The sequence below is a fragment of the Rhinolophus sinicus genome, chromosome 7 (assembly GCF_057876585.1).
Source record: "Rhinolophus sinicus isolate RSI-liver-muscle chromosome 7, RSI-T2T, whole genome shotgun sequence".
Classification (NCBI taxonomy): domain Eukaryota; kingdom Metazoa; phylum Chordata; class Mammalia; order Chiroptera; family Rhinolophidae; genus Rhinolophus; species Rhinolophus sinicus.
In genome coordinates this window covers 1501498-1525166 of record NC_142507.1, presented here as the reverse complement: position 1 = coordinate 1525166, position 23669 = coordinate 1501498, and the positions used below count along the sequence as shown (strand labels likewise).

At 38.5% G+C, this 23669-nt stretch overlaps 1 protein-coding gene across 1 annotated transcript in view; it reads left to right on the top strand.

The window, feature by feature from the left end:
* The first annotated feature begins 1348 nt into the window (after window positions 1–1348).
* The window catches only part of CNBD1 (cyclic nucleotide binding domain containing 1), a 143001-nt gene continuing 120680 nt past the window's right edge, over window positions 1349–23669 (top strand). Inside the window, exons 1-4 of the mRNA XM_074319101.2 lie at window positions 1349–1436; window positions 9339–9411; window positions 13280–13393; window positions 16258–16419. Of these exons, the coding sequence (XP_074175202.2) occupies window positions 1349–1436; window positions 9339–9411; window positions 13280–13393; window positions 16258–16419 (437 nt within the window). The remainder of the gene's footprint in view (window positions 1437–9338; window positions 9412–13279; window positions 13394–16257; window positions 16420–23669) is intronic.

Sequence of the window (23669 nt, the reverse complement as noted above, 5' to 3'; positions counted from 1 at the left end):
TGAATGTGTTTCGAATAATTTTATCTGAAAGCCATCATGGGAACTGCTAATACCATCAAATCTGACAGGGGTTCTGATCTCCGTAGTTTTCCAGACTATGTAGCTGTTATAATGTTTAATTATTTCCTTGAACAGTTGATTTCATTTAAGTTGTTTTTCATTTACACTCATCAAAGTTGATAACATCTTGCTCATTTTGAACAGTCATTCTCCATGACTGCCTTTCCTGCTCAGTATTTATATGTATTATAAAAAGGGCTGGGATGGAGTCTTACTATGATCCTGTTGGTTAAGATTATTCAGAGTTATTTAAGAAAGGTAGTTTATTTGTATGTTTTAAGAAAGCATTTGTCTGCTGTTATATCTTTTGAGAACTATCCTCAATTTTTAAAAATCAAATTGCAACTAGATTCGTCTTCATGAGTGATTTCTATATTAAAATGACATCCTTATTTATACATGAGATCCCAGAATAATATAATTATTTTCTGAAGGATGTAGACAGAGAAAGCAATTGTTGGGCTTCATGGATAGAATACAGTTTCATCATCGTGAGGAAGGAGAGGGGGCAGGTATCCTGTGTCTCATCTTTTCCTAATCCACCCATTCTTCACGAACTCCTCTAAATCCCGTGTCAGGTGCAACCTCTCTGGTCCTTTTGCTAGGGGTGAAAAAAGTAAGACCTGCTCTGCCTTTGGTGATCTTCTCAAGTTAATTACCTCTACATATCTCAGTTTTCTCAGCTAGAAAATAGGTCTTATAAAGTGTACCAACCTCATGGGGTTGTGAGGGATAAATGTGTGTGGAGTGTCTAAACTGATGCCTTGAAAAAAGGTGCTCATTAAATACTGGCTGTGTTATCAGCACCATCAGTTCATTGGAATATGATAATTAGAAGGGATGCTTTACCCTGTGTAGGTAGCCATGGGGCACAGTGGAAATATCCTGTTGTAGCTGCTACAAGAAGGGTCTCTGATACTCAGTGTAAACATTTAGTAGGCAGGAAAAGAGCTCTGGACCATGGAAGACTGGTGAAAGGAAGTCTTCTTTCATCTACCCCAGACTCAGGCTTGCCATTGATTCTGCTGTATCTGCTTTGTGGCTTAGCGTTTCCTTCTTCGCTCCTACTACCCGCTATAGCTCACGAAGCCGCTTCCTAAGTTCCCCCGGACTGGGAGGTAGTTGTCCCTGGTCGAGACTTCCCTTTCCAAAAGGCTGTGCACACACTGTGAGGTTCTGTGCGCCCAGCCTATCAGAGCGCGCCCTGGGGCTCTGCTTTGTGACCTGCAGGAAAAGTGCTCCTTTGCCGCTCACGGAGGCTCTGCTCAGCTGCCGTCGAGCCAGCCAGATGCCTCTGTCTTCGTTGTCATCAAACTTGCTGTCCCACATGACAGCCCTGAGGAGTGTGCCGCCGCCTCCACTCCGCGGTGTCCCAAGTGAGTGGGGACCACGTCCAGGCGCGGCCGCTGTTCTCTGGGGCTCAGCCCAGATGTAAGAGGTGGCGGGCCGCTGGGTCTTCCTGACGCCCCCGAGGGACGCGGGAAGAACATAGTTGTGCACTTTCTGATTTGTCACCGGGAGCCTTTTCCGTTCTCTAGGTCCCGAGATTTCCCTTTGTCCCGTGAGGGTCTGTATCAACTCTCAGAGCTTCAAATAAAGACTTTTAAAGCGGAGAGAAAACAAAGGCGTAACGAGGCCACCCGGCTCCCCAGCGACCAGGCCCCTTGTTTTTTGGCAGGTCTTCCCGTGACTTCCCAGACTCAGTCTTCCTGCCTCCGTGAGCTAAGTAGTACTTATTTTTCACTAGGAGAATTCTCATTAAATTTTTTTTAAGGGAAAACAAGAGACAATTCCCGTTACTCTTGCTCTGACGTTTGTTCCCATTTCATTTTATTTTTATTTTGTCGTCATTGATTTACAAAACCATAAGAATTCTAAATATACAGGTAAATATTTTGAAGTTGATACAATTGACCTTATTTTCTTATTTTATATGGTTAGTCTAAACTCAGAACATTTTTCTCATGCCTTCTTGCCATAGCCATCAAATTCGCAGACCTCTTATTTGATCACTAATGTGCTGATTAATAATATGTAATAGTCCTAGTAAAACATCTTTTAGATAATAACGGTAATAATTGTGACCCTTTCCACTTCAAAAAAGCATTTACTTTATTGAATAGGAAATAAATGAATAATAAATGAATAGTGACTGTTAAGTAAAACATTTACTTTATTGAATATTATTTTATTGAATATGGGTATTATTTTAATAGTAGGGTACACTTAGTATTGATTGAAGAAGTTAGCCCATCTATTATTTTATCTTCCTGTGAGACTTAGCTCTACTAAATATATATATATTTCAAATGAATGATCCTAGTGTCCAGGGAAAAAGGTGTCACAGGCAGCAGTTGACACCCTTTGAAGAGGTATACTTACGTTTTGAACAGTGTCAGACAAAGTTCTTATGCTAAACCAAATTAGTTCCTACATATGTTACTTTAAATGTTTGTATCATTGTGAAAAAATTTTTGAGCGTAGTCCCAAGTTTTGTAAATATTTCAGTGAGAGTTGAAATAAGTATTAAGTGTGATTTTGCCCAAACCCACAGCTTCCACTATACAGGTTTTATTTGTACAAAAGAAAAAAGAGTCCCCCTAAGGCAACTTTTTTAGCAGCCTAGGAAATGCAGTAGCTGGGAGTTAGGAGATCAAATTAATTTAGAATCAATAGGATGAGACATGTGCTCCCCTCTGCAGTGTCTCCCAAGGACACTTCACTTGTGTGAAGTGATTAAAAGATGGAAAATCAGGAGCAATTTAGATCTCGGCACTGAATAGAGCATAATGGGAGGAAGCAGAGCCCCGATTTCCCCTTTAGAGGTTCCCACTTGATGTTCTGTCTGTGACTTCTCTTTGGAGACGTGCCCTGCTTGCTTAGTAACCGTGTCTCGGTGCTACTTCTAGCATGTCGTCAATTTCCCTTAGCAGGCTCTGTCTGTCACTGCTGAAACAATGATGTGGAAGCGATTGTGAGGATGCTTTCCATCTGTGATAGGACTGGACCTGAATTATAAAGGAGATATAAGGTGTCCTGGGTGTAAACAGGAAGGTTCAGTTACGGACCTCACCAATACCCAGCTATTGTCTCCATCCCTGTTTACTTTAGAAAAGGTTAGTCAGGTTACGTTTAGTGAGTCATGGCTGCCTTCTCTATCAGTTTTGTAGGTGAGTAACGTTGACTGAGGACTTTCCATAGTGGTGTGTAAGTATTTTGCACAGTATGTTGTCATGTCATTTATTTCTCACAAGAACATTATGAGGTCGGCTATAGGCAGAGTGATGGATGGCCCACAGTGAATCTGTGAATCCGCTATGCTTCGTGGCCGGGGAAGTAAGGCTGCTGATCACATGACCTTGAGACGGGAGAGGATCCTGCATCACACGGCGGGCCCAGCGTACTCACAAGGGTCCTTCCTCGTGTGTGGGAGGGGGAGGCATGTCAGTCAGGGCCAGATGACCCGGTGGCAAAGGCTTGGCTGGCCATTCCTGGCTTCGAAGATGGAAGGAGGGGGGACATGAGCCAAGGAATTCGGTGCCTCTAGAAGCTGGAGAAGGCAAAGGAATGGATTCTGTCTTCGAGCTTCCAGAAGGAAGGCAGTCCTGCTGACAACCTGACTTTAGCCCAGTGAGAGCTGTTCCAGATTTCTTACTCTTAGAACTGTAAGATGATCAGTCTGTGTTGATTTAAGCCAGTAAGTTTGTGGTAATTTGCTACAGCAGCCATGGAAAACTCATACATGGTCCGTTTTGCAGTGAAGGGTGCTAGGGCTTAGGTTTCCTGCTAAGGTTCTTGCAGTTGTCCTTGCAGTGGGGAAACTGGTCATAGTATCCTCCAGGCAGTGAATTTTCTCCACTCCTAACACCAACTGCAAGGGCAGCAGCACCCCAGTTTCTTCCTTCCTAACACCCTGAAATGTGCTGCACATTTCACCAGGTAAACGACATGTATGCATTTGTTCTCTCTGGCATTTTGGCTACATCGGCACTCTTGATTTCAGGGAGAGAATATAGTGCACATCTTTAAATACCCTCCGGTCCTGTCTTCTGACTCTGAAACTCAGACTCCCAGACCCCAACTAGTTAAGCTTCCTGAGTCACTTGTGTATCTTTTTCTTGCAAACTTCCAAGTCTTCTCCTGTAGTGTCTCTGACTTGTGTCTCAGATTCTTCACAGCTTCCTGCCCTGGGAAAAAGATGATTGGTCTGAAAAGCAAAAAAGACATGATGGATGGGACAATTAAAACAATTCTGGGTGAGAATTGTTGTAAAAACCTTACAGTTAGCAAAGCCTATAGTGGTTTCCCCAGCTCGTGAAGCGTCTGGTTTAGGTACACATATGACCTGTTATATTAGACATTGATCTCCTGAGGAGACAAAAGGAATGAAAATGTCTTAGAATTGTTATACTAGAAGGCACGGGCTGTCCTTGAGCATTTGGCTGCAGGAAACCCCTCTTACGCTTAGGATAGGAGTGCGGTCTAGTTAGCCGCCTTTGTTTGGATTCACATGTTATGCCTCTACTTTCTTTATGCTTTTTAGGCGTATCCTTTTGAGAAAGGGCAATTCCAAAAATGCACTTCATATTTTGACCACTAGTTTTCTGGGAGAAAGAATTTCTCTGCTTTAACAGAAGGGTTTTTGTTGCTGGTCTTGTTCCAGTAATAAAAAGGGTCTCAGCTTCACGAGATATCTGTAGGTGCATTTTGCTTGTTCCAAGGTATGAGAACGTAGACGGGGAAGAAGCACACAAGAGCCGAGACCTTCAGGGAAATTAGACACATGACAGAGCTCCTTCTGTGAGTGTTTTCCTTGGCTCTCCTTTCATTTTATGGCGTACATTTACAGAAACGCTGAAAAAAAAAAACACCCCAAAAAACACGGTCATCATTCCTAACCCTTCAAGGGCATTTCCTGTAATTTGAGAGCCTTTCAGTTCTTTAGTAGCCAAAGACGAAAGGAGTTTCAAGATACAGAATTATCTGGAAAAGTGAATATTTCTCCATTTAAAAACTTTAAACCATTCAAATCCTAGGAGTGCAAGCTAGAAAAAGGAGGGGTTGCCAGTGGAGAAGAAAGACAGAGAAGCAAACTGTGTAATGTATGAGAAAACAAGGCTGAAAAAAAAAAAAAAAAAAAAAAAAAAACAGCTAAAAGAGATGAAAATGGATATTTCAAGAAGGAATAAAAGATGGCAAAGATGGTTGAATGTTTGTGCATGTCTCTGTTTGTATAATCCATTAGTCCCTATGGCCATCAGATAATTTAGGAAAGGAAATACGGGAAAATTGTTTTTTCAACTTTACTTTCTACTGTAAAAGTAATTTCTTTTTAAATCTCAAAGGAGAAAAAGGTCCCCCCACCCCAACCCCAGCTCAGGCGGTGTCTCTCAGAAGCACTGCCCGCATTAGTCCTCTACAAACATCCCTCCGCCATCCAGACCGGTCGTCCATCACCTTGGACTGAACTGACCCCGGTCTCCCTTCCGACATACAGTGTGGACTGCATTACTTTTCTGATATGATGATTTAAAAAGGAATTTGAGCATGTAAAAATTCCATAGGTACTGTTTCCAAGTTCCCGGAATCACTGTACCCAGGGAACTCATGCCAACGACTCTCCATCAAGTTTGCAGATCATCTGGCTTTTCGTAGTCCCGATGCCACTGTCCGGTCAGGGATCACTATCATCATAACAAGTGTCACCTAGCCAGCTATTGACACCCTACCTGTATCTGGGCTCCAGGGAACAGAGCTGGAGCGTTCCCACGTGAGGGGGAAGTTACTCCTTGAGTTGCACCATCATACTCCTCACCACAGTCTCCTGCCCCCGCTCCTGCTTCCTTTTTATCTGCTCTCTCTGTTGCTATTATTCCAGTTCCTCGAAGTTCTGCTCAGGACTGGCATCTCCAGTAGGAAGTAGGCCCTTCCTTATCTCGGAACTTCCCTAGCACTTTGTCTCCACCCCTGCTATTACTCTGGTCACCTTTCACCTCATGTCAGGTACTGTATGTACGTGTGCCTTCGGGGAAGTTACGATTCTGATGAGATGAATGCACGGAGATAAGTCGTTATCCTTTACGCATCTTTGTCTCTCCAGTGCCTAGCACACAGGTGATTATTAAATGGAAAGAAGAATGAGGAAATCTCACATAATTTATGGGAATTTTTGTGACTAAGTCTCTACTGAAAATTATTATGTAAATAAAATATGCATCAGGCACAAGAGAATATTGAAAAACTGAGTAAGTTATCATATTTGAGTATTATTATTTAGCTTGCTTCATCAAAGAAATTTGGAAGCTTTTTTCTTTGTGTTCTGAATTTAACTTCCGTTAGAATTATTTCTTCCATAAAGATTTGACAGAATTCACCTGTAATAACACCCTTTTTGGTTGTTTGGTACATTTGTGTCTGTATGTGTATGTGGCAGAGAGTGTGGTAAGATTATTCTCTGTGTCTTTCAGAGCAATTGATATATTTAGGTTTTCTCTCTTCTAGGGTCAATTTACGGAATATTCATTTTCTTGAAAAAATATTTTTAGTTGGAGTTTTAATTTTTTTAGTATATAGTTGTATAGCATACTCTTTTGATTTACTTTGTAGTGATGTTCATAGTTATTTCCCAATTTTATTTCTGACATTGAGTACTTAACGACATTTTTTTTTTCTGGTTAGACAAGCCAATAGTTTGTTTTTCCCTTCAAAGAATCAGCTTTTGAATTTGTTTACTTTTCTACAGTTTTTCCTCTTTCATAAATTCATTAATTTCTATTTTTCTGTTTTTTCCTTACCATTTCCCTCATTCAAAATTTATTTTCCTAAATTCTTGACTCAAATGCTCTATTCTTTTGATTTCATTCTTTTTCTTTGCATGCAATATATAGTGGGCCTTATATTAATAAAGATAATTGTTTTTTTTAAATTGCACCATGGATTTCTAAGTTAAGGATTAACTTTGTATCCATCTTTTATATCAGCTTCTAATCCTCTCAGATTTACTCTGGTTAAAATCCTTGATTTTATCCCCATTACAGGGTTTTAAGCCCCATCTACTTTTGTCAAAACATATTTATTCCATCTAAGACATATTTATGAAGGGAAAGCAAGATGGGAAAACAAACATAAACTTAGTACTCTTTGAAACTCTTTAAGCTTTATCCCTGTATTAAATTTGATCACCAGAAAAGCTCAATTTCTGGTCTTTACAAAGTTACAATTTCATGTTGAAATCTTTTGGCTTTTTTGTTTTTATTGAAACTGCTTCAAAGATAAGCTCCATTAAGCTGCTCAACACGCTTTATGAAATGATCCCTTGTGACAAATACCTCTTGGAAAGGAGGATCAGTGAAGAGGAAATTTGTGGTGACTTGTAAAGTGTCCTTATAGGCTGTGAGTGCCACATAGTCTATCCTGGATTTGAGTTGTCTTGGCTGTGCAAAGCCTAGTGTGAAGCCTTACCTTCAAGTGCTGTAGCTTTTCTCAGGCGATGTGATTTTTCAGTTTTTCTATTCTTTGCTAGCAATCCTTAGACATAACATCCATCCTGTGAGTTTTATTTTTTTTTAATAAGGTATTTTAGCTGAAGGATGAAGATATTTACTTTCTTAAAGTCCTTTTTTTTTTTTTTAAGGGAGAATTTCTCAACTCTTTTTGACCTTTTCTCAGATCTCTATGGTACCACCCCTCTTCCCTGTCCACACCAGTCACCAGGGCTATTTCTGACCCTGTACTAAACTGGGTCAGGAAAATGTACTAAACCAATAGTTGGTAGAAGCCTTTTCTTAATCCATGTATCTAAAAATCTGCTATCATTAAGGTTTTATATAATATCCCGTATTAGAAACATGAGTATTGTAAAAGTATTTTTGATATAATCTAGCTGTAACTTGTCTCATTTAAAATAATTATTTCATATGATGAGAAAATGCAGTTAGGTAATTTTTGGTTTCCTAAGGCTTAACTGGGTAATGTAGACAAGAAAATGCCTAAATCATGTAATTAGCACTTTCATGTTTATTAAATGGTATGATTTATGTAGATAGCAATCAGTTTTTTGTTTAAATTTCCCTTAGTTCAATTTCTTATTTAGGACAGTGGTATCTGTTATCGATTTTAATTTTTATATCAACAAAGGCTTAAATAAAATGTCAAATTTTGTGATTTAATTTAACCTGAAATTAAAATGGATACCTTTGGACATATCAAATGCCAATTCTTCATTATTGGAATGTGGTCAATGAATATATTTTTTAAAGTTTTAGAAATGCTTTCAGCTGCTGATTTTCTCAATACCTTTTCAAGGAATAATGTGCATGTTAGTGTTTATTACCGCTTTCTGTTTTATGGGATTTCTAACAGCATGCCTTCTCCTGGAGTAAGTAAGGAGAGGGCCAGTGAGGTGAGCGCCCCTCATTGTAATGATGCTGGTTATACTCACTACTCTACTCTACCATCCTTCCCATCTCCTTGCAAGGATGTCAGTTCTTTCGGGCACTGAAGGACCATCGCTGTTAGTCTGCTTCTTGGCTGTGATCACTATCTTTCTTTTTTTTTTTTTACATTTATTGGGGTGACAATTGTTAACAAAATTACAGAGATTTCAGGTGTACAATTCTGTATTACATCATCTATAAATCCCATTGTGTGTTCATCACCCAGAGTCAGTTCTCCTTCTATCACCATATATTTGATCTCCTTTACCCTCATCTCCCACCCCCCACACCCCCTTACCTCTATTCTTCTGGGATCTTGTGTGATTTGCTTACACTTGAATTTCAGAAGGGATTGCAAACTGAATTCAGATACTGAAAGGGGCCTGCTTAGGACTGAATCAGAATTGCCAGAGAGAGAGAGAGAGAGAGAGAGAGAGAGAGAGAGAGAGAGATCAAGAAAACTCGTTTTTGAATTGTCACATCTGGAGTTCTGGAACCAGTGTACATTCTAACGGTATTGGATGGGGATTCTGGAAGGCCCGCTTCCAGAGGAATGACGTTATATGACACACATAGAAACTCCAGCTTTCACTGGAAGTAAACAAACAATGCCAGACCAAATTTGACACCAATGAAAAACATTCAATTCCTTCCTCATTTTAACCCCCCTATTCAATTCTGCTTGCACGTCAAAGACTGTTATTACCTCACTTTCATAGTCATGGAATTCTTTTACTATGATGAATGTTTGCAATTAAACTCTATTTACACAGTTGGTTAATAAGATTACAGAAAATTACTCACGTTTTTAATTGATTTTTTTTTTTTTTTTTTTTTTTGCAGGCCTGAAAATGTCTAAGCACATTGATTACGGTCAGTTGAATGCATTATGCCACACGAGAGGACTACAAAGCAGGTAAGATATTCATGCATTTCTTTTTTGTCACTCAAATGAATATTGATATGTTTATTTCACGGATAAAGTATAGTAATAAAGCATTGTTGACTCTCATAGATACCGGATTTACCACACAGATAAAAAGATTTGAAAACCGGAGGTTATTTCTCCAGATGGAAGAGGCAGAATATGTATGTCATACTTTAGGGAAACAATTTCCTGTGAAACAAACATAGCTCATCCCTAGCCCTGTCCTTCCTACTCCTTAGAAAGCAGTCACAGGGGAAAAAGCTTTAAAAATGTGTGTGGATTGGTATTGAGATGATTTCACATCCACCTGTTTATAACTGACGTGAAGTTATTTTAATCCCCCTGCCTGTGACAAAGACGAAGACAAGGTCGTTTTCAGCAGTGAAGTTCTTTTGCTCTAAGAAGGAAGTAAGTGGTGTCTCCTTTGTTGCCCATCAGCAGCCTGTGGCCCAGCTACCGAGGAGCCCAGCCGGGGCCTTAGCGATAGAGGACCTGGAGAGCAGCTACTTCCAGGGGATGCGTTTAGACTATAAATACTGAGAGCTAGCGAGGACTGTTGGAGACTTTCGGTCTGGGCATGGCACACTTTGTTGACCTAACCTGCTATCTGAAGACTGTGAGACTCTCGTCAGCAGTGGCTCTAACCTGCGTGTGCATCAGTCTTAGGAAAAGATGGGACATCTGCCCCTCCCTTGCCAAGGTGACTCTGGTTGCCGTTGGCCCTAAAGTGCACTGGTCCCTGGACTGATAACCCTGGAGCGGCCTAGCCTGCCCACCAACACCAGCCCCTTCGTTCCCTAGCAACGTGCTCTAGCAAAGAGGGACTTGTTTCTAAAACTGTGAGGGCCCCTGGAAGGCAGCTCTGGATTGGTTAAAGCTCTCCCAAATGCTTCCCATAAAAAGGTCCACCTCAGTTAAATTTGGAGTTTATTCCTTTTCTGTCCCTTGGCCTGGAACAATAGCATGATTAATTTATTATTAATTTTGAGTATGTTATTTCTTTATTGGCTCATTAAGCGACATTATCCTGTGCGCTATTGGCTTGTGAAATTTCCACAGTGAACATGTGTTAAATAAATTGCTGGAAAATGCAACCTCAGTCTCTAAGCATAATTTGCCACCCGGAACAAAACAGAATGATTGAAATCACAAATCCTGAATGTATAGGAGATGCCGAGTTGAAATATACTGAAGCCAAAGAACTGGGAAATATCATGATTCAAAGCTCAGGATCTCTTAGATATGTTATATTTGAAGATATAATTTTAAAAATCTATTTTTCTTGCCAATGCATTCACCCAAGTTGGATTTTTTTGAAATTATCAAACTAATTAGTTTCTTCAGTATCCATCAGTGTTCATTCACCTTCCTTCACTGAGAGGACCTTGCCTCATCTTTTATGGGACTGCTGAGAAAATGCCCTAAGTGTGCAGACTTTCTCTAACTTAAAACATTTCCATATCACATCCCCTTAACTACTTATTTCTGTATTTTCATCAATCTTCCTGTTCTTTATTTCTCGGAGAAAGGGAGGAACGCGTGCTTCTCCGATGTTCCTTGGATGTCTCCTAAGAATGGTTTTCTTCTGTGCACGCGTGCCTCTTCCTCATTCAGCACCTTTCCCTGTCTGATAAAGAGTTAAGTACTTGCCCTCTGGAGTCGGGTTGCCTGGTCTGAACCCTGGCACAGCCACTTACCAGCTGTGTGACCACGGACCACACTTTTGTACTTCTTTAGGCCTTAGTTTCTGTATCTACAAAATGGGGAAGATAGAATATCAGCTGACAGTTGTTTTGTAAAAGTTAAATGATCTGGTAAATGGCCTAGACTAGTGCCTGGTACATGGTAAGAACTAGCATGTTTTATTATTTAGGGGGCAATATATCCAGAAACTTAAGAGAATGAGTTTTGAATTCAATTCAGTTTTCATTTGTACCTTGTATCCTCTGCTTCCTAGTTATATGAATTAGGCAAATTATTAAGTTTTCAATTTCTGTATGTGTGAAATGGGCAATAAAGTATACCAACCTTGTCAGGTTGTATAAATATACAATGAGACAAAAACAATGTAAACATCTTAGTATAATGTTTGGCACATAATGAGTATCCGACACATAACAGGTAAATGTGTAAAATAGAGGATTATAGAATGTGGGTTCCAAATAGAAAAAAAAGGAAAAAAGATCTTGGGAAAGTTTCCAGTGATATCAATGGTTGGATTTAAAAAGAGTAGATTTTTGGTCAATGTATCTCTATAGTGTGAGAGTAGGAATGAAAATGCCAAATGCCATATTAAATTACATTTATATGGCATTACTTGAATCAATTAAGTTAAATAGTATTCTTAAAATATATAGTATTCATTTTGTTTATAGAATTAATAAGATGTTTTAGGAACTTTGGCCAAGAGAAAAAAAAGCTGTTAATGAGTTACTGTTTACACTGACAATGAAATAAGAAAAGCCTTCTCTTAAGGATTTTTATATTCACTACTACTGTGTTTCCCCGAAAATAAGACCTAGCTGGACACTCAGCTCTAATGCATCTTTTGGAGCAAAAATTAATATAAGACCTGGTATATATTATATTATATTATATTATTATATTTATTATATTATAAAGACCCGGTCTTATTTTACAATAAGACCGGGTCTTATATTAATTTTTGCTCCAAAAGATGCTTTAGAGCTGATTGTCCAGCTAGGTCTTATTTTCAGGGAAACACGGTATGAGGCAAATGTTGACTAACATGTTTGTCATTGTTCAATTTTAAGTATGATCATTTTTGATAATTATTGAATTGAAATAAGCTGTCAAAATGAATGTTTAACATTGTTAAAAGTTGTAGTGGTGTCAACTGAAAATTGAATGAGGCAGATTTGCCAGAAACAAATATCATTACCTGACACAGAATGACAGTGGGCCTTGTTATTGACATTTTAAATATTTGAAGTGGATTGAAACCTGGCTGCAATTAGGAATCACCTGGAGGAGGAGATTTAAAGTAGAGAAGCCCACTCAGACTCCATCACCCTTAGAGATCTTGCTTCATCAGGAAAAGCGTCAGAAATCTGCACCTTTAGAGGCACCCAGACAATCCCAGCGATCTGCTGGCTTTGGGAAACGCTGGTCTTTCGGTCTAACACATCTTTATTCCCGCCCTAAAAAAATCGTGCACAAGATTTTCGTAAATCATTGCAAAGATTCAGATAAATATACTTTCCAGTAAGGTATATGTAAACTACATGTGAATCATTTTGGAGGAATTTTAATTATTTGGTGTGTTTTATGCAAGACTTGACTCAATTACAGAAATGCAAGTTTTAAGAAGGCTCAACTTAAAATTAAATTTTTAACATAGACATTGCCATAAATTTGATATTCTTAAACTAGTTCTCACCGAAGCACATGATAGACAATTTTTATAGTGGGTACTTTTGAAGCATAAACTATGTTTCACATTTTTGTTACTTGCTTCTTAGATTAGATAGTATAGAATTAAATTGTATATATTGAAATAAAGATCTTTCCTTTGGAAGCTATTATCTTATTTTTAAAAATTATTTATTTCAGTTACAGTTGACATTCAATATTATTTTAGTTTCAGGTGTATAGCATATTGGTTAGACATTTATATAATTTATGCAGTGATTCCCCTGACTAGTACCTACCAGGCACCACACATAGTTGTTGCAATATTATTGACTATATTATGAATGCTGTACTTTACATCCCCATGATTATTTTGTAACTACCAATTTGTGTTTCTTAATCCAGTCACCTTTTTCACCCATGGAAGCTATTATCTTATGATACTTACAATTTAATTTCTCTCTCTCTCTCTTTCTTTTTAAAGCTGGAATACGTGCACCATCCTTTCAGTTCACAATAAGTTTATAAAGCAATATCCTAAAATATTTCTGCAGGGGAGAAACAGACTGCCTAAGCTTTTCAAACAGGAGGGACAAAGGTAATGACATCTTATTTTGAAAGTAGGGTTGACGTGTGTGTTCACGATGCATGAAAGAGCAAATGGAACTCAGCCACTGAGATGCTTTGATTAGTTCCCAGCACTCCATACTGGGAGTAGCCAAGGAAGTAGAGATCAGTAGGGAAGGGTAGATTCATACAATCACTTTGGAGGAATTTTAAGTATGTGGTATGATAATTGGGACTAACAAATGTGTGTTGCTTCCTGAATATTATCATTAAAATGAATAAACAACTAGCCTTATCGAATAAACATAATAAGAGAAAATACTATTAGGAATGAGAAAGATAATATAATAAGTGATAGAGAAAACTAAGAAAATTGTAAATTAAGATATAGTACTTTATGTAACAACGCTAACTTGATAATCTAGATGTCATTGGTTAATATTCTAAAAAATAGGTCCTAAATTTATTCAAGAAGATAGAAATTTTAAAAAAATGATGGTGTAAGTAGAAGTTGTGAAAAGTATGCTTTAGAAGTATTTTTTGATGCAAAAAAAAGGGGGGGAAATTAAAAACCCATAGCTCAAGTAATATCATTAGAAGTTCCTTTTAAGAAAACGTAATTTCTATGCAATTAAATTTTCCTGGAGTATACACATTGAAAAATAGGTTGTAAGTTTGCCATGCACACATAACCCTGATATAAAAATTTAACAAGAATAACACAAGAAATATCAGTTTTAGTTATGACTAGATAGGCAAACATACAAAATAAAATATTAGCAAATGAAATAACACAATAGTGTAGTAGCAAATTTGTACATCATTGTTGCCTTCATCTTACGACTAGAAAGAAGGTTCAACATTAAAAAAGCTATTATAATTTTGTAATATTAGTGGTTCAAAGAGGAACTATACGATACCATCTGTAGATGATGAAAAAGCATTTGATATGATTCAGTATCCATATCTCACAATAAAAGTAAAATCATGCTTTTATCTGTAATGTGTGTAGTAAGGGGGCTGTTAAGAAATACAAAACATTTATATGTTCAGCTAGAAAGTAGCAATCTACTCTAAAGTAGCAATAAAAATACCTTAAACTGAATTAAAATAAATTTCATAAAATGTATTAAGAAATTATAAATCTTCTCTTGGCTTAGCTTAGACCGGTCCTAATGTAATGTGAGGTACCCACATATGCCCAGAAGATGGGAATAGAGCTCAGGTAGCTCAGAGATGCTTTTGGCAGAATGAAATCAATGAGGAACCATGAATCTTAGCAGACACTAAATGCCTACATGATTAAAATGATTAACAGCCTTTATCTGTTATCACTGTCATAGTCAACATTTTATAATTCATTTAACACAAATGTCATGTGACAGATAACCCTAGCAAGACTTGGAAGAATGGCATCTGCCTGGCCATGGGCTGCTGGTGAGAATGGCTGAGGTCAGGGCATTTGCTGAATATCAAAGGAAGACAGTCATGTGCAAGAAGGGTAGATGTCCTTCAGACACCGTTAACTGAAATGAAGAATCCATCAGAGGGAATCAGTAGTAGATTAGATGAAGCAGAAGATCGAATCAGTGATTTGGAAGGCAAGGTAGCAAAAAACACCTAATCAGAACAGCAAACAGGAAAAAAAAAAAATCCAAAAAAAAAAAAAAAAAATGAGGCCAGTTTAGGGGGACTCTGTGACAACCCCAAACATACCAATATTTGCATCATAGGGTGACCAGAAACCATGAAGTCCCCCAGGAGCCATGCCACTTTCATGCAAATAAGTGGAAGGTCTGGCTGAGACACAGGGAAATGATTCTACTTGAGCAAAAATTGTGAGGGCAGGAGAAGAATGAGATGAAGGGCTGCTTGGAACTGTGATCATTATCTGAAATTTATTTTATCCATGGATCAGGTAGACTAATCCTTTCTAGATGAGTCAGAATGCCATGTTAGACAGCCAATAGGAAAAGTTTCAGAACAACTTTGATTTTTGCCTTTATCAGCTCTGGCTTCCTTTGTCTTCTCTGGAACACCTTTCAGGTTTTCTTTTGAATCTGCAACTCCCAGATTCAAATCCCTAAACACTCCAGAGAAACTTTTGTTTTACTTTGCGGCCTCAGTTCTTTCTTATTTGACACCGTTGTTGTTATTATTCCATGTAATGTTTATCTTATATTGAACTTCTTTTTGTCTTCTCGTGTATTGTAGTAAAGGTGAGTAATCTATGATCACTTGGGTTTTTATCATCTCCTCCACTATTTTTTTCTTAAGGATGGACAATGTTTATTAGATTATTTACCCTTAGATTTTCAGTGACCTCTTAATAGGAATGGTTGGAACTAAAGAAATGAATTGGAAATGGTCATTCATTCATATATCTCTTGGGCACTTAAGTGTATAACATATTATAGCACAAGAATAAAGTATGGTGGCTGCTTTGAAGATGTTCATAATTTACTAATTGAAAACAAAAGTTAAAAAAAGTACTTATATCATTGGTGCTAAAAAAAACACAAAAAAACAAACAAGTGTTTGGGTGTAAAGAAAAGGGTGTTGACTATTGATTTGAAATATTTCCCTAAATTATGTACACCTAACTTACTATGAAAAATGTTTCAATCACTTAGTTGTAATACCTATAATCAAACTCTGTATGTAGAAAATATTTTATGTACGCTAATTTTTAGACTTAACACAGTGAAGTATTTAACTGCACTACTAATGATTGAAAAAAAAAAAGGCATTGAAAAGGATGACATTTTAATAATGTATTAAAATGCCAAATTATTTCAGAACAGTGCATTTCTACTCTTGACAACAAAGTAAACATTCATGTTAGTAATTTTTGTGCGATATGCAATGCTGGAAAATATTATGTTTCCTTTTCAGAAACCCTACTAAAGGCACGGAAGAAAGTCAGCCCCAGCAAGTTGAAGACGGCTCTCACGATATAGCTGTCTATGTTAAAAAAGCACGAGGGGGCCACAGTCTATACAGATCCAAAGAATCCAAAGAGCAGTTAGAAGAACTCCTGTCTATCTTAAAGAAATTGTGAGTATTTTTAACATATTACTTGTCGTAGTTGAAGAATTCTTTTGAATGGCTTCTTATGTTTTTCAGTTAGTTGTTTGCAGCTACGTGTACTGCAGCTGTAATCTAGTGCTAATGGTTCATTCAGGAGGAGACTTGGTTTCTAGATGAATGTAATCCTTCATGGCATATCACGGATATATGGGTGATCTAGCCACTTGTGGCACATCATTTTAATTTTAAGTTGCAAGCAAAATGGGTGTTATGTACTGATTACATTAAATCAAAATTATGTGTAAGATTTCCTTAGCTTATGGTTATCTGTCAGTTCTTCAGAGAATTTAAATGGTCTTCCCCATCACAGGGATTTTAAAGAAACTTACCTCATATTCCCTTTAATTTCCTGGAGTGCTTTATGGTATGGTTAGGGCACAGCTGCCTGAAGAGGAAGGGGGAGGGGAAGGAGAAAGAAGGAATTAAATCTGAGTAGTGTCTGGTTACCAGAGATGATATTGGATTTATGATTAAAATTCAAGTTAAAAGGGAACCCTGGGAAAAGGTGATATTGGAATTGAGATTGACAACAGGAAAAAACAAAACAAAACCCAAGAGTAAAAGTGTTAAGACTAGAATTGTGCCTGAAAGAAAGACCAGTAGCATGAATGAGAAATTAATAATCTAGCACTTATACCTGGAGAAATGAACTAAGAATTTTATGCTATAAGCACTTTTCTTCACAATTATAATTGCAAATTAGAGAAAATGTGATCAGAACTTTCAGGAAATTTGAGAATGATCAGATTTGTGATGCTTTTGCTCATAATAACAAAAAATAAATGCAGCAATTCCTAGTCACTTTATGGGGAAATGGGTGTGAGAGTATTGTAGAGAAGGAAATCATATCCACCTGCCATGCAGGGGTATAATTAAACGGGTAAGTTGTAAAATAGGAAATTTAACTGGAATGTGTTCAGGGAATATGTTAAAAATATCCACTTTAACTGGTAGAAAAATCACTAAAGCCCTGAAAATTATAGGAGCTATAGGATGCTACCGCCACTTTCATTCCATTAAAACATACCGCTGATTAAAATTGCATTGAATTACAAATTTTAAGAGTCTAGACATACTCATGAACCACTCACTACAAATTTCAGATTGTGCTTGGCTGCAGGACTTTCTGTGGTGATGGTAATCCATTTTTCTGAAAATAACAGTGAACAATTTCCGTATAACAAAAAGGTTCTGATCTGCGATGTAAACGGGCTCAAGTGACTGTGGTTCTCCCGCAAGGTATAAAAACATGGAGGGTAAAGCTAAGGCTGAAGTCACGCTGGAAAGCACGAATGGACAAGAGTTCGCTCCATGGTTGCAGTGGACCAAAGGGAAGAGCAGGAGCCGTGGTGGAAGACCGTTCCAGCACAGGGAGGAGAGACGAGAAGCCATAAGCTTCCTTCCACATACGCGATTTCTGACTTAACCCTCACAGCAGTGCTTTGAAGGTGACATGATAAGCTGCTACGTAAAAGAGCAATGCGTGTGCTAAATCCACAGTCTGTGTCTGCTCTTCTGCAGAACGTGTGTTTTATCTTATCTCCTTGGTGCACTAGTGCGTTCACTTCCTATTGCTGTGGGATGAATCATCACAAACAGCGGCTTCAAACAACATACATTTAGTATGTTTCTGGGCAAGGTTTGGCCGGGTTCTGGCCTCATGTCCTACAGGCTCCCATTGAGGTGTCTGCCGGGCTGTGTTCCCATCTGGGGCGTGGGTCCTCTGCCAAGCTCACCTGCGCTGTTGGCAGAATGCAGTTCTGTGCGGCTGTAGCACTGAGGTCCCTACTTCCTTCCTGGCTGTGAGCTGGGGGCTCCTTTCAGCTCCTGGAGGCCCGAGATCCTTGGCACGTGTCCTCTCTCAGACCTTCTCACACTGGAGCTTCAGTCTTCCAAGCCAGCCAGGGAGTCTGTCATTCTGCTCAGATGAATTCTTACCTGACCTGAGCACGCGCCTGCACATACGTGACCTTTGCCACATTCTGGTGTCAGAAACAAAGCCTTGACTTTGCCCCCAACCCCAAAACTCAGGGAGAGGAAATTTGGCAATACTATAAATCTCTTTGTGACTGTTAATCACATTTGAAATAGGCTACGTGCTTTATGTACACACACACGAGAGTAGTTCAACTAAAATCTGTTCATTGATGGCTAAGTTGTCCGGTCAGTAGCTGTCGGTTTATCTCTGGCTAACGGAACCGTGAGTAGAGCGGTGTGCTACTTCAGTGATGTGACAACACGTTTTTAAAAGCAGCACTTTACAGTCTCTAAACGTCTTCACTTTGCTATCCTGCCTACAATTAATATTGAGTAACAGTAGCCTCTTTTGAAAGAAATGCAAACAGGCCGGACAAGATTAAGAAGCTATTGATTATTGATGAGTTGGTGTGATTTGGCTTAATCATGCTGATTACTTAACTGGCACTTCAATTCAGCAGTTGTGAGTAAACAGCGCTCGTTGGGAGGAAGGGTAAATGATTGTGAAACATTAAAATCGTTGGAAAAGGCACATCTGGGAGATGTCACTGGAGAGGAAAGGTTTGAGCAACTAGAGGACAACATATAACTGGGATGTGTGTGCAGAACAGACAGTGGGAGGGGGAGATGAGAGAGAGAGAAAAGAGAGTTGGGAGACCTTCTGTTAAATAACGTATTTTAAGGCATATGAGATTGAATGTGATGTGAGTTTATCATGTGTGTTAGTTAGGTTTTAGACTGTAAGCAACAGAAACTGACTCTGGTTAAAAAAAAAAAAAAGAGAGAGAGGAAATCTGTGGGAGAGTATTGACTGGCTCCCCAAATGGAAGAACTACCAGAGGCTGGAGATGACATGACCAGAGCAACTCTGGAGGTCTCTCCAGGATGCAGCTTTGGATTTTGTCCGCGACAACTGTTTTCACTGGGGTTATTCGGCTCACGTTTTAGTTTCAGGGGTAGGGAGTCAGATTGCTGTGGTTTGTGTTTGTTCCCACCCCTTGAATAAATGCTGAGGGGGCAGGACACCTTGATTGACAGCTTTGCTGAGTTTACCTGCAATTGGTAAAGGGATGGCATTTCAAAAGAGAGTTATTTCGGAAGGAGGGGGAGATAAATCATGAATACACATTAAAAGCTAAAACATAACTGAAATTTTAATTTCTAAATAATTGTGATTGATTTCATTTTTCACTCATGAGTTAATGAATTGAATGAACATATACTTTTGAACTCATCTATTTCCGGCAATATTCTAGGCGTTGGGACTGCAGTGCTGAGCACACACTATCATTGCCCTCGTGGGAAGCTTACATTCCCACGTAAGAGAGAGAGAGAGAGAGAGAGAGAGAGAGAGAGAGAGAGAGAGAGAGAGAGAGAAAGAGAGAGAGAGAGAGAATGAACACACATAGTATGTCAGTGACAAGTTCTAGGAAGAAAAACTAATGCAGAGTAGGGGGTAGACATGATGGAAAGGACCAGAGAAGTCCCCTCTGAAAAGAGCCTTTGATCGGATAATGCAATGAGGTGAGAGAGCTGGCCAGTCCCATGTCTCCAAGCCGTGCCTTCCAGGCAGAGGACACACATGTGCACGGAGGTGAGGATTGTGCTGGAGTGTGGGTAAGAGCTGGTGCCAACGAGGCTTCAGAGGAAGGAAGGGACCAGGTCGTCACCCAGAGTCTTGTAGGTGTGGCAGGTCTTGTGTCTCGCTGTGACTGGAGGACGGGAGGGACACGTGGGGAGTGACACGGGATGGGTCATGTGTGCAGTGTTGGCTGTGGGTGCCAGGAGGAGATTTCAGGTGGCCCATAGGTGAGAGGTGACGTGGCCCAAGTTCTGTGGTAGGGAATTTGATATTTGATCTGACACGTAGAGTTTGATTCTGTTTCTGTTTCAAAGACACAAGCTGGTCTCAGTTCACAGCCTGGGAGCCTCAGATGCTCTGCTCAGCTGGCCACTAACAAGGAGAATGCTGGGCCCTCACGTTGGCCCTGGGCTGCCTTGCCTATACCACCGCCAGCTTTAAAAATGCAGCTATAGATTGCTTTGGTGAAAATAATTGGTTTCTTTATAAATGACTAATTCCTGAAAACAAAGTGACATGCCTGTGTATTTGTGGCAGTTGTAGAAAGGGGAGGAGAAGAGACAAACTTATAAATGAGCTGTGAAAAGCAGTTTAAGATCCTCCGAGGAAACTTGCCCCAATTGTTTCTTCTACTACTTTCTCCAATTAAAGATGTTTCCTTTGAAGGAATGAGGCATCTGAAGATCATTATGTTTCCAAGGAGCAGTGAGGCGAAGCCGCTTCTCAGGGGCGACTTGGAGGAATGGCTCCCTGAGAGCACATCAGGAGTTTTGCTTTCTAAATGCAGGCTGTTTAAAACCCAAGAGCCATATGGCTCTTCCACTGCTGTGTCCCAGTGAAATGGCAAAGAGGATGAGGAGCTGCGATCTCAGACTATCTGAGGGGGTATATGCAGATGAGAGAAAAACATTTTGTGCTGCTATAATTCTGTTAAAAATACAGAGCTTGGAGGAAAACTGACTGAAATTGGGAGCCTTTCCCTAGAAAAGAAAGCCTTCATCTGAAGCTCAAAGGGAACCTAGGTTAATAAAGAATGGTGTGAATACCAAAAGTAATTTAGGTTTCTGACAGGAGCTGATCATGTATGACATAAGAATGGGAACTGAAGCAGAGCGTTATTTGTGTTAAGGAGATGGGTTAGCTAAGGTCAGGGACGAAAAGCCTAAGGGAAGCAGGTTGGTAGTGGAGCAGAGGAAGGCACTGCTCTTGGTCTGTCTGTGGCAGTGGGAGGCAAAGTACATCCGGGAGCACAGACTGCAAAAGGCCTGGACTGTGGAGTCAGAAAGAACTAGGTTTGAACTGACCTCCTCTAAATACTAGTTGTTTGGCCTTGGGCAAATCTCTACCTCTTGAAGCTCATTTCACTGATGTGTAAAATGGGCACGATTATTAACCTTGTAGGATCACGCTGTGATATATAAGTTAGAAATGTAAGCCTTGTAGACCCTTCGTACATGTCAGTCATCCCTTTCCTAAACAGTCTTCTACATCTGGAGAGGTTTGAAGATAAAAGACTTGGCGATGTATTTCCTACAGCTGGAGTGTAAAGGGGTCCCTGGTGTCTCAGAATAACAATGTGTTCCAATTTTTTATTCCTTCAAGAAAGAATATGCACATGTCTTTTACAGTTTATGAATAAATAGCAGCTATTAATTATTTATCATGTATTTACATTAGTTCACAAAATTGCCAGTGGTATTTTTATACTGGAGTTTCAGAAATTACTATTTGGTCACAAATTAACTAACATTTAAAATAATTGTACCTTTATACCCTTGTTCTATTGTTTGGAAATAAGCAAATATCCTCGATTATAATATGTCTTGTAAAAATTATTTTTTTCACTGTGTAGATATGTCTTATCCATTCAGGTGGCTTAAACAACGGAAATATGTAAGTGTAAGGTCAAGGCACTGGCAGGTTCCGTGTGTGGCGAGGGCCCTCCTTCTGGGTCATAGATGGCCGTCTTCTCGCTGTGTGCTCACAGGAAGGAAGGGCTGAGAGATGTCTCTGGAGTCTCTTTATAAGGCACGGATCCCATTCCTGAGGGCTCCATCCTCATGACCTCAGCACCTACCAAAGGCCCCGCCTCCTAATGCCCTCACATTAGGGATTAGGATTTTAACACAGGGATTTGGGGAGGACTCAGACATTCAGTCCTTAATAAGATGTATGTTATTTCAACATAGATGTGCTGCTAAAGCTGAGACTTCTTGTCTTGGGTGACCATTTCATTTTTGCATTTCAAGTTAGAATCGTTTTTTTTCCCCATAGAAATTTACCAGTTTGTGTATTTTCTTTCTCCTTATTTTCCTGTTCACTGATTCTCTCTTTAGCTGGGTGAGTGATATTTTGGGGATGTTAATCTGATTTCTACAGTTCTTAATTTCAGTTACTGCATTTATCATTTCTGAAAGTTGCCAGGGGACTCTTTTTTTATAGTATACAGTTCTTAGCCAAAATCTTCATATTATCATTTAAGTCCTTAGACATTTCAATCACAATTATTGATCTGTGATGGAATTTTATCACATTTAAAACTATTATGTACTTGGGGTAATTATCATTTCATTGAAATTTTTCCAGTCTTATGCCAATTTTGTATGGATTTAAAAATAACTTGAGCTTTATGGTGTGCTTTGATATCTGGTAAGGTAATTTCTTATAATTTTGGAAATTTATTAAATCTATAAAATTGTAACTTTCTCATTCAGGAACATGATGTATATTTTACATTTATTTTACTCTTTTGTGACTCTTATTAGAGTTTCATATAGGTCCTTTATTTTTTTAGATAATTTCCTAGCTTTTATATCTTTTTGTGAAAGTTATAAATAGCATTATTTTCTCTTTTTTTCTTTTTTCTAAGTTCAGTTCCAAAGGAGATTTGTGGGCAAAATTTATTTGAAGAAAAACTTTTTTCTTTCAGTTTTATGAAGATATAATTAACATAGAGCACTGTGTAAGTTTAATGTGTTCAGCACAGTGACTTGATTTAATGTATTGTGAAGTGATTACAATAAGTTTAGTTAACATCCATCATCTCATATAAATAAAAGGTAAAAAGGAAAAAAAAGTTTTTTTTCCTGGTGATGGGAACTTTTAGGAACTACTCTTTTAACAACTTTCAAATCATTGTATTTTCTACGTGTTGGTAGTGTATGTGAAAGCTGTTTAACTAGGTTTATATATATTTATAATTGGCTGCCTTACTGAACTTACACATATATTAATTCTAATATTTAAGTTGACTTTCTTTTAATTATTTTTAGATGCCATCATACTGTCTTGGAATAATCATTATTTTATTTCCTTTGAAAAACATATTCTGTTTTCATTTATTGTCTTAATGTGTTACATATAACATTACAATAGCATTAAATAAATAATTGTGGGGATAATAAGCAGCTTCTCATGTATTTTGTTTTAAAAGTATTCTGCTAGTGATTTATCAAACTTGTTCTTGGTTTAAGGAAGAAAATATGCTTTAGAACAGAAGCATTCTTGTCAAAAAGTCTTGAGTTGAAAACCCGGCTGGCACATTGCTAGATATGTAACCATGAATAATTTATTTAACCTGAATTTCTTTATTCTTAAAAAGGTGGTAAATATATGTAGTTCCCAGGATTTTTATGAAGCTTAAAGACAGTGCATGTGA